Source organism: Centroberyx gerrardi, chromosome 8 (assembly GCF_048128805.1).
Source record: "Centroberyx gerrardi isolate f3 chromosome 8, fCenGer3.hap1.cur.20231027, whole genome shotgun sequence".
Classification (NCBI taxonomy): Eukaryota; Metazoa; Chordata; class Actinopteri; order Beryciformes; family Berycidae; genus Centroberyx; species Centroberyx gerrardi.
The window spans coordinates 30,926,387-30,937,928 of NC_136004.1; the positions used below are offsets into that span (position 1 = coordinate 30,926,387).

The window sequence follows — 11,542 nt, forward strand, 5'->3', positions numbered from 1 at the left end:
TCCTGTGGGTGGAGAAACTGGTCTCTCTCCTCTTCTACGATGGATTTCTCCCTGTATGATTGTTGAACGTCTCTTGGTGCAAAATGGCGGCTCTAGAAAGAAGCCCTCGCTCTTTGATTCTGAGGGACTGACACCAAAACCTGACGTCTACCGCTGATGTTTTACATCCTGAAACATTTTCTCATATCAAACTCCATTGGAGCTGCTGGAAACATCTGGAGGTGACGTCAACTTATCTACCTTTCATATATTTATCCACAGGGAAAAAGTAAAATACACCAAACAACAAAATGGACTCAGAAATGCAAGGTATTTCCCCAAAAACTGTTTTTTAATAGAGTTAGTTTTTGGGTGGATGTTCCCTTTAACACATCGGAATATAGTCATTATGCAGTTAGAAAGTTTTTTTCTCTGGTATTTTGTGGATGCTTGAGTTGTTGAAACTCGACTGAGAGGGTGAGAAATTAAGAAGCTAGAGATGGAACGAGGGAGAAGGAAATAGAGATGGAGAGAGATGTAAGTGGTTAGCGTTGGCAGAGAGGGTGAGATGTCAGGGGAGCGCTCCTACGACTCATCATCTCCTCCGCAAATTTTTAGCAGAACCTTCTCATATTTCCCACGGCAATCAGACTGAAACGACACACAAACAGAATTCAGTATTAGCACTTCAGTTGGCGCTGCGGACGAGCTCGCTGCATGTTTCAAATCAATCTTTAATGCCCTGCGAGTCTCCACTGAAAGTCTCCAGGTTCTGTGCTATCTTTTTCTAATTTCATATGATGCCTATCTTTCAAAGCCATGTGCTCTAAGACTGTAAACAAGTTTCAGTTAGTAGTTTGAAGATGAAGCACACAGTGAATTTGAAATGGAAGGATTGGAAAGAGTCAGTACGCCTACAGTGAGTCACAGAGGAAGCAGGTTTCTTCTGGGTCTGGGACGGACGGTTAGCTAGTCGTCTCCTCCGCAGATGGCCTTCACACAGTCCCCGTGTTGGCCCGACAGATCCGACTGGAGGACAGAGCAACACAACCAAGGCAGGAAACTCACTTTTTTTGTCTACTGGCCACACTGGCTAGTACATCCCCAAATTCAGCTTTCACTATAATACCAGCCAATTAGGTTTTTGGGATGCAGATTGGAGTTTTAGTTAAACTCAGGTAAACATGAGGCAGAGCTGCTCTGAAGGTAGGAATAAACTGATTGGTTGAGTTAAACCTCAGTGGGCGGAGTCAATGAACCACAGTTTTTCAGAGTGCAAGTTAGCTAACTGGAAAACTTGAACGGCAACTCTGGTCAAAATATAAATACAAATATAACACAATGACTTATTTTTTCATTCAGTCATGATCATGGCATCATAATGTTGAAGGTCAGCAGCTAGCTAACTAGCTTACCTACTTAGCTATAGGCTAGTATGGCTAGTTTGAACTTGGAAGGTCAGCTAGCTAACTAGCTAACCTAGATAACTTAGCAAGGCTAGATTGTATTTTTTCAGTTAGTAGCAGAGCGCTAGGCTTCCTCTTCTCTTTTTCACTGGGCTTCAGTCTAATGTTACTAAGCCAGAAAAAATGTGGTTCTTTGGCTCCGCCCACTGAGGTTTAATTCAACCAATGAGATTATTTCTGCCTCCAGAGCAGCTCTGCCTCCTAGAAATATTTGTACAACTAAAACTCCAACAGGATTTCCAACTGATGGATGGTTACTTGCCAGTGTGGCTGGGAGAGAAAACAAACTTACCAGCTACAGCCAGAATTTACTATCGTCTGGCTGGTGGCTGCTGGTGATTTCCCAGTCTGAAAACAACGCCCATCATCCCATTTGCCTCTTGGGGTTCACCAGGTAGGTGGTGTCCTTTTTTTTTCTTCTACATTATTCAACTGGGAGTGGAGACCCCACCCACCTGGACTGCCACAAGTTGCAAAATAAAATAGCAGACAGAACCCCAGCACCATACACTCTAAAAAGTAAAAGGACTTTGAGGAACCTTTAGAAATAGTGCAACCATAGGGAAACCCAGATGGGTCCTTGAAGAATCCCTTCATAAGGGGTTCATGGACCGTAATGGTACCTCTACGAACCTTTACCATATGGAGGGTTCTTCAAGGAACCCTTTAGTGTTCCTCAGGAGAGCAAATATCTTTATTGGCTTATTGGCTCCCATTGCATTTTGGGAAGATAACCAATGATCCCCTTGTTTTTAGAGTGTACACTCAAAGACTTGATAAAGTTCAAATGATAAAATGTTACCTCAGATGTTAGTGACAGATTGGATTGTGTGATATGAATAGAAGCCCGCACTGAGGCATTCAGGCACCTTTTCATTTCACACAGTTCAAGTGATCCGGTGGATTAGTCATTTTGTCTTTAGTATTTAGTCTTAGCGGGTCTCAGAAGGCCTTGGGGCTCTTGCATTATCCACAAATATTTGGCTTCACAGATAACAAAGCGGCTTGCTAAATCATATCAAGCTGTTGTAAATTTCTGTCAGTAAGATCATATTTTGATGAATGAAACTCTCATGACTCATAAAACCTCAGACAGCTACATCCACAGAAGCCAATACAAGATATATAATGAAAAAGATCGGCTTCAAACTAAACCAAAAAGTCCAGCAAAATCCACTTAATTTGTAATGCATTTGTGTTGCTGCAAACTATGTGCAGAAGTCTATGCAAGGATCCTTTTGTCTACTGAGGTGAAACTGATACAGCCTGGTTATCGATTATGACAACATACATTTGCATTCAAACTTTGATCCACTGATGCAAAGTTTTCATCACAGAGAAGAAGTAAAAACAAGATAAATCAATGCATAATAGATTAAATCCAACGCATGTAACACTTGCATTGCAATGCAGTGATGCAGCAGCAAAAGATTCTCTCATCAGAGCATTCTCTGAGAGCATTCAATGCATTAAAGGATCAGTTTGGCGATTTTGGACCTATATATAATTTGTCTCTTCCATACCTGTAGTATTTGGACCCACAGACAATATTGGCTCCAGAATCAGCTGTCTGTTGAAACGGTGAGCTCTGCTGCCTCTTGCTGCTAACATGGCTGATTATGAATATGCGTTCTTGTGCGTTCTTGTGTCCTCCATGACGCGCTTTACGTAATATCTAACCACCGAAGCACGATTCCAAAACAAAAGAACGACAGGACGGAGGATGGAGGATGGATAAAGATCCCATAAGTTTCCTTGCCAGTCGAGGATGCATTGGATGGAGACTTGACCGACAAAAACGAATAGAAAGCCCCAAGATTCATTGCGAGAATGACACATCGCGTCCGAGCAGCGCTGCAGTCTACAGCACAGAGCCAGCTGAAACAGGTGGGAAAATTAACAGCGGTGTGTCTTAATTAATCACATGCGAGATGTGAAGCACACAGTCCATCTGAAACTGTGAGGAAGCTTCTCTGTTCTCACTTTCATGAGACGATCGTTCTCTCCGAGACGACTTGGGAACAACTTTCTCCACGAGGACACAAGTATCGACGGATTTGATAATCAGCTAATGAATCCAAATGGGGGGTTTTGTCAAAATATCTCCAAAAAAGACATTTGTAGGCTCCACTTGTTAGCAGCAAGAAGCAACCGACAGCTGACTCAGGAGCCAGTATTCTCTGGGGATCCAAGTGCTACAGGTATGGAAGAGACAAATTACATATAGGTCCAAAACTGCCGAACTTATCCTTTAAGTGTGACCGAGGGATAGGAAACAGATTCTGGTTAGGAGGAGAGCAGTCCCTCACCTCGATGGCGGAGTGCAGAGAGTAGCTGTAGAGCTTCTTGAACTCGGCCCTGATGTCCAGCAGGTCGATCTCAGACCGGCTCACCATGATCCGGTTCAGAGTGGCTTCGTCTGTTCCTCCGCCCTGAACACACACACACACACACACACACACACACACACCCATCAAGGTACGTGACAAGTTCTTACACAGATTTTCCCTTCTAGTGTTTATCCTGCATCTATCCTGCATTAGTACTGCAGACAGTTCTTTATGGAATGTTATTCAGTAGAACCAAAATAGAAGATCGTGATACCAAACTCTAGATTCTCTCAACCCACTAGTTCCCAGACCGGTCCTTGTAACGTCTAGTAGTCCCCCTCTTGGGGATGCAGACAGTGCAGCAGTAGTTCAGTAAGCATTCAGTAAAAAAAAATAGGACTTCTGCATCGCTGCATAAAAGACATTTGAAATCAATGTCCTCCCTGTTGAATAGCTTTATATATTTTTTTTATATTTTTAAATTATTTATATTTTTTCCTGTACTTTCTTTATATAAAAGGACACATTTTTTCAGTTAACAAAACTATGGTGGAGTAGGATTTTTCTGTATGTCTCAATGTGCAATGATCTGCAACCTAAACTTATATATATTATTATTATTATTATTATTATTATTATTATTATTATATGTATATTCACCTTCATGCTCTCATACAGGCGTTCTGCTAGGTAGGCCGGCACATTCTTCACACATTTCACTGGAGGAGGGACAAAGTTATGTTCAACAATGGAAAGAATTAATAAAAAACAGCATTTATACAAAAATAATGAGATAACCATTTGAAAATTGATGTTTTTTTTGATTATATGATAGTAAACATTTTTGATGATCCCATCATCTTTATTTTTGAAATATCAAACAGAGAACATCACTTTTTTTTATTATTTTGGGTTAAAACCCTTCCAAGTACAATATTGCATATTAGTAACTAAATGATATTACCAATAGCCACCAGCAGTTCCTCCAGTTCTCCTGACATCTCTCCTTCGATGCTTTCCTGAAGGCTTTTTCCACTGATATTCTTGTATTCCACAAGAGCTACGCAAAGAAGACGAAGAGAAAGTGTCACTATAAAGCCTGAATTACTCTACATTCACTGTGATTTGTCAAAACCAACTCTGTTGTAGCCCAGCTGGACACAAACAGTTTAACATGACGTACTTTGTCTCAGCTGAGGAATGCTTCTGTGGCACAGGATGTCGATGAACTTGGTTTCGTCGGTGCCCCACTTCTTCTCCCCGGCATTGTAAAGAGTCTGAGGGAACGGGTGGGAAAAAAAAGACAAAAACATTTTCCCTGAGCTGAAACTCTGCTGTATGCATCACAACCAGAAAACTGTGTTGAAGTGTTGAGAAACGGCACCTTGGCATCTTCTCTCGCCTTTTCTGTATCTACTGTGCTGCTCTCGTCCCTCTTGCCCTGGAGATGAAACCAAAACATTAATTCACATCAAGTTTGGGCTCACTTCACTTTCAATTCAGCCAATTAAGGAAGAAGATTTTCCCAAATTTGAAGTCTTCTGAAGTTTTACATCCTATCCTGGATGAAATAATAAAAAAATAATGCTCTGTCATTAATCATTGAATCCAGTTGTTTGTTTAATGCACAATGTCATAAATTTTAGCTTGAAATTTTGAGACACACAACATCAATAACAACTCAATACAAACAATGAGACAATACAAGTAAATAGGGAGACAGATGATCCACCAGTAACTGTGTTTTCCATTTATATCAGAGGGACAAACCTCAGCCAAGAGGAGCAAGGCTGTGGAATATTCTCCAGAAACTTCCTTCTTCAGGTCAAGGGTCAACTTCTTCTCCGTTTCTGTTGGGGAAAACGTCCAAGATGAACAGATGATACTGATATTTGAAAGGAGTTTCATCCCAAAACAAGATATTCACCATTTCAAAGTGTTTACACCTGCTCTTATAAAATGCAGATTGGAGTTTTAGTTGGAGGCAGAGCTGCTCTGGAGGCAGGAAGAATCTCATTGGTTGAGCTAAACCTCAGTGGGCGGAGCCAAAGAACCACAGGTGTTCACAGCACAAGTTAGCTGGCAAACTTGAACGGTCAAAATATAAGTAAAATATATAAATAGCAATGGCTTTATCATTCTTTTATCACCATGACATCATGACGTTGGAAGGTCAGCTAGCTAACTAGCTAACCTAGCTAGCTATAGGCTAGTATGGCTAGCTTGAACTTGAAGGTCAGCTAGCTAACCTAGCAGAGCGCTAGGCTTCATAATATTAACTTCCTCCTCTCTTACCTCTTGTCTTTTTCACTGAGCTTCAGTCTAATGTTACTTAGCCAGATAAACTGTGGTTCTTTGGCTCCGCCCACTGAGTTTGACTCAACCAATGAGATTATTTCTGCCTCCAGAGCAGCTCTGCCTCCTAGAAATATTTGTAGAAGTAAAACTCCAACAGGATTTCCAACTGATGGATGGTTAGTTGCCAGTGTGGCTGGGAGAGAAAACGCCCGCTGAGGTTTAACTCAACCAATGAGATTATTTCTGCCTCTGAGAAATATTTGTATGAACTGTCGGTATAGAATGCCTGCTGGTGCAAAGGTACGGCACATTTCAGGTTGCTATTAAAGTTTTGAGTCATCTTAAGACCCTTCTAACAAAATTATTATGAATAATTTGTTTCTGAAATATTCACTGATAAATTGCAAGTGGCAAAATCTTTCTAACACAGAGAAATTGCCTGCAGTGTATGTATGCAACATAATATCACTGCTCTCCATTTTAATTTGATAGCTTGATAAGAATGAACAGAGTTCACGATCTTTACCTTCCAAGTAGACGTCACACAGAGCTTTGATCTGCTGGTTGGATCTTGAGGCGAAGATTTCAATCAAGATACTGTCACTCGTCCCGGCTCCCTGCAATGTCACAGTGTTACTCCAGCAGCTGATTGTCTAAACTGCACTTAGATCATGAAAAATAATAATAAAGTGGAAGATATGGATAGATTTAAGTTCACTGGTTCAAGATAAACCACTTGGATCACAAGCTTCATTCTGAAACAAGATATCCACCATTTTAAAAACAGGGACACAATCTGACTAAATAAACACTGGCTGGAAATATTAGACTCTAGACTATTAGATATTAGACTTTGTACTCTCTGCAGTTAGATTGCTTAATTTACACATTAATTAATTTATGTAGCAATTTATTCCTGTATATGATGAGTGACTTTTTATTGCACTATATCGAGCTAATGACTCCCTGTCTGGTCTTATCAACATGCTGTTTGACCATATGGTATACAGTATATTATGATTTGCTATATGTCTTTATTATGTCTCTTTTTCGTGTTTTTAGTGTAAACCCAATCTGCAAACTAAATGTCTGTTACGAGACAATAAAGTTTTGAACTAAACTGAACTGAATCGAGTTGAATTGTTTAATGAATCTCAGGCATCACTTTTTTTCCTCGCCCAAATTGGATTTGTAAGGTTATGGAATAAAATCTCCCAGTGAGAAAAACAATAAGAAGCAGAGAAAATGAGGCGGCTGACTTTCATGGCCCGGGTGACTTCATGGCAGTCGAACGCTGCGGGAGGCGTGACCAGCGCCACCAGCAGGTCCTCAAAGTCACCGTGGGTGTCCCCTTTCAGGTCCTCCTCCAACGTCTAGGGTAAACACAGGGAGAGATGGCACGCACACTCACATTTGTGTACTCGCACAAAACCACACCCATGCTCATGCAAATACTGTACAGGCTTCCAACTACAGGTGAGCAAAGTCATACTGACAGTTCACTGGTGTTCACATAAAGTCTGATGGTTATTTAGCAGGTTAAAGCTGCATGAGGCAAGAGTTTTTATATAGATACACCTGTTTATAAGCTTAAATCACACAGTGGGGCTGCAGCAGACTAAATGAGACGCTGCAGATTCTCCCTATTTTCCAAAATTAATTTCAGGTGTTGGATACACAGGGAGTGATGAATCTAAACTTAAAGTGAAATACAAACGTGTTTCCTAAACTGCAGCTAGTGAGCGTTCGAACCTCTTCACCACCTCCACCAGACACTGAGAAGACCACATTTAGGAGCAAAATAGGTTAATGTAGCTTAATATATTATATGAGTTATATACTGCAAACTCAAGACAACATTTAGGCTTGTTACAGACTACCAACGAAGAAGAAGTAGACCTTTCCGGTGTAAACACACACCGAACACATACCAACAACATCTCAGTGCACAAGCTGTAGGTAGCTGCTTCTTATCTGGGTCACCAGAGAGGAAGGAACTTGTCAGATGTGGATGCTGATGCTGCTTTTTAAAGAATGCATGTTCCACCTTCTCTTCATTTTTTTTTCTTTAAGCGGAGAATGGAAATGTATAAAAGTAGACATTCCTCTCCAGTGGCCATTTTTAAATAGCTAGCTGTTGTTTCAAAATAACTATCTGGTACATAGTTAACTACGCACCAGGCCTGAGGTCCAAGGAGTGTGTAGTTTACTGACGTGTGTGTAGTTTAGTTACAGGATTTCTGGGTTTTGAAGTCTTTAAAATTGAGACAGTTACCTCTCACAGCCAGTTGGAGGCGCCAGTGTGCAGAGCGGCCTGGTGCAGCTTTAACACCTTCTTACATGTTTTTGAGGATACAATTAATTTGTGTTTTGAAATATTTACTGATAAATTCCAGGTAGCAGCATTTTTTCCGAACTGCATATATAGAGTTTAGTATTAAAACCCTTCACATGAGGACAGGTGTCTTACTCTGCCTGTAGCTGCCTGGTACGCTGTGCAGACGAGCTGCCGCTGAGCGCTGCTCCTGTGGGTCAGGATGTCGATCAGCGTCTTCTCTGTGGTGCCTAAAAAAAAGTTAAAAAGTATGTTTTCTTGGAGCGGAAGTATATCAACAACGAACACAATATGACCACATGACAATATGTTAAACAGAGATGTAGCTGTAAATAAAAAGGCGGGTAAACTATGTGAGCATCATCAGGCAAGCATTTTTCCTTCAAAGACCCTATCCTCATATAATATGCCTGTGTGTGTGTGTGTGTGTGTGTGTGTGTGTGTGTGTGTGTGTGTGTACCGAGTCCTTCGATGGCTTTCCTGAGAGCCACAGCATCGTCTCCTGCATCAAAGTTTGCTTTGGGCTTGATGGTTCCTCTCTCCCCGGTCTGAAACACAGGAAACACAGGAGGTGAATTCATATCCCACAACAAGAAGAAGAAAGGAACACTCTCACTTCATTTTCTTTACTTCCCTTACTTGTTACTTATGCACTTTGTTGTTTTTGTCCGGACTAAAACGGTGTGTAAACTCTATTTCTTCAAATAAAAAGCTGCATAAACTGATTTGAGGTCGGTTTACTCTCCACTACATGCACTGAAAAGTTTGCATTTTCTTCTCTTTTATTTCCAGTAGTTCTGTCATTTCTGCTATACTAAATAACAGTGAAGTAAACAGAAGTTAAATCAGTGTAAACTAATCTAATCTAAGTTAAAAGTGGACTCTACCGTTGCTGTGAAGGAGGACGGGGCGTTCACCAGACTGTCCAGGTCATCCTGCAGAATGAACAGTGAGATGAATTGTTGGTTATGTATGAATAGTCAAAACTTTATGATAAAATAAACACACAGAGCCTGGCTCACCCATAGAGACGCCATGGCAACAACAGGCAGTGTGTGGGCTGGTAGGAGCTGTAGAGGAAACACATTAGAATATTAAAGCTTTATGGTTGTTCTGTGATTTATGGTGACAAGTCATATGTTGCAGCTGTTTTTTTTGCCAAACTACACTCATAATAAACACAAGTCACCGCAATATTACTATGATATTCCTATAGTGACTTATAATGTGTCTGTGGTACTCAAAAGTGAGTTTATAACGACCTTATCATACTTCAAGGGAAATGTTTTGTTTGTTATTTGTTGTTGTCATTTTACATTTGTTTATAACTTTAGTTTTGATTGCTGTCTCTCTGTTTTGTGTTTGAGGAGCTTGATACAAGCCCAAAAAATAATTTCCATGTTGCTTGCGATAATGGACAATAAAGTTTTCTTGAAAATGTGTAATACCCTGTAGTATCACTTTAATATTCCTATGATATTCCTATAGGGATTTACAGTGGGTCTGTGGTGCTCAATAGTGGCTTTATAGTCACCGTATGGTACTTAATGGTATTTTGAACACCTATGGTATCACTATAATATTCCTATAATATTTCTATAGTGACTTAAAGTGTGTCTATGTTACTCAGTAGTGAGTTTATGGAGGCCTTATAGTACTTTCTGGTACTTTCTAGTTTGTTTGTTTTTCCTCTGACAGATGATTTGTGATATCTATCTCTTGGCCAGAAGCAGCTGCATAATATTATAAGGTTTTGCAGTGATATCTGTATAGTATCCTTAAAATGTACTATAGGATTACTGTAGTTCTTCCTGTTGACACACACCTTTACATGGTCTCCTCCCTGTTAAATGTCACAGATCCTGTCAGCCTCACTACACTTACTGCTTAAGACTGGATCAGTTTTACATGATCAGTTTAGAAACCAGAGAGCTGTAAGGCCAAAAACTATTTCATACCCCGAAATACATTCCCATTGATGGCAATACGACACGGTTAAACTGTAAACCATAGACTACTTTAAGACCCTATAGGAATATTATAGGAATACTATAGGAGATAATAACCATTAAGTATAATAAGGTCACTATAAACTCACTACTAGCCAACTGAGTACTACAGACACACTGTGAGTCCCAACAGGAATATTATAGGGATATTAATAACTATCATAAAGTGTGATAAGCATACTATAAACTCATTATTAAATCCTACACACACTTTAAGTCCCTCTATATGAATATATAGTGATACCATAGGGGATACACTATGGTTTTACAGCAGGGCGTTGCTGGAGAAGCATCCTGCTCAGCCAGCCTGCCGGGAAATAAAGATTAAATCACATCAAATTAATTCATATAAACTCACTATTGCACCACAGATACACTGAAAGAGTTTCCTACAGTAATATTAGACACATCATGGTGATTTTTCGTCAGGGAAAGCTACATTTGTGAGAAAAGTTGCTCATCTGTATTTAAACTGGTAACTGAATATAAACGTCTGATTAACATCTAATAACTTTTTTAATTCATCTTCACCACACAGTTCAAATGTAACATTAAATTCACAGAGAAGAAAGAAAGAAGACAATGAAGGAAGACAAATCTTACCTGGATCTCTGTCAGAACAGGAAGCTTGCAGGTATTCCGCCACACCTTCAGCCTCAAACTGATGGAAACCTACCTGAGCTTTAACAGGCCACGCCCACTCCTGCTGCTGCCTTCAGGGCGCCTCGGAAACTAAGCTTTCTTAGTTCAGAAGTGGTAAATACGGTAGGACTTGCTGAATGCATTCAAGTGCTATCGGTTGGAAATGATAACCAAATCATCCTTCATATAAAACCATCATAAATAATCTGTGTTAACTTCTAAATCACCTCTTTTATAGACCTGTTTTTATGTTTTGTCTTTAATTCCTATTATTTTTCCTATTGTTTTATCCTGTTCTTATGTTTTTTTAAGCCATCTTCTTGTTTTTACTTGTTTTATTTTATGAATTTGGCGTTTGCTTTGATTGTTAAAGTACATTGTAAACAGTTTTTTTTAAAAGTGCTGTACAAATTAAGTTTATTTTATTACTATAATAAAATGGATCTTGTAACAAAAGCAGCTTTAGTAATTGGGGTTAAACCC

General features: G+C 39.8%; 1 protein-coding gene across 2 annotated transcripts; it reads right to left on the bottom strand.

The window, feature by feature from the left end:
* Positions 1-291: 291 nt before the first annotated feature.
* On the bottom strand, positions 292-11,065 carry anxa3a (annexin A3a). Of its 2 annotated transcripts, XM_071923841.2 has the most exons (15): positions 11,021-11,065; positions 9,431-9,478; positions 9,296-9,343; positions 8,869-8,956; positions 8,544-8,638; positions 7,333-7,446; positions 6,600-6,690; positions 5,546-5,625; positions 5,160-5,216; positions 4,959-5,052; positions 4,740-4,835; positions 4,436-4,494; positions 3,755-3,877; positions 898-1,008; positions 292-630 (listed from the first exon to the last, which is right to left on the bottom strand). In XM_071923841.2, exons 2-14 carry the CDS (start codon positions 9,443-9,445, stop codon positions 949-951), a joined length of 1,020 nt encoding a protein of 339 aa, XP_071779942.2. In that variant the 5' UTR covers positions 9,446-9,478; positions 11,021-11,065; the 3' UTR covers positions 292-630; positions 898-948. The 2 variants fall into 2 exon arrangements, with proteins under 2 accessions (XP_071779942.2, XP_071779941.2); XM_071923840.2 differs by lacking the exon at positions 898-1,008 and having other exon boundaries at positions 294-630.
* Positions 11,066-11,542: the final 477 nt, after the last annotated feature.

Excerpts from the sequence above, each read along its gene's own strand:
- anxa3a (XM_071923840.2), bottom strand. Across the intron at positions 8,957-9,295 it reads CGTCCTCCTTCACAGCAACG|ACCGGGGAGAGAGGAACCAT; the intron begins GTAGAGTCCACT and ends CCTGTGTTTCAG. Across the intron at positions 6,691-7,332 it reads AAGTCACCCGGGCCATGAAA|GGAGCCGGGACGAGTGACAG; the intron begins GTCAGCCGCCTC and ends GTGACATTGCAG.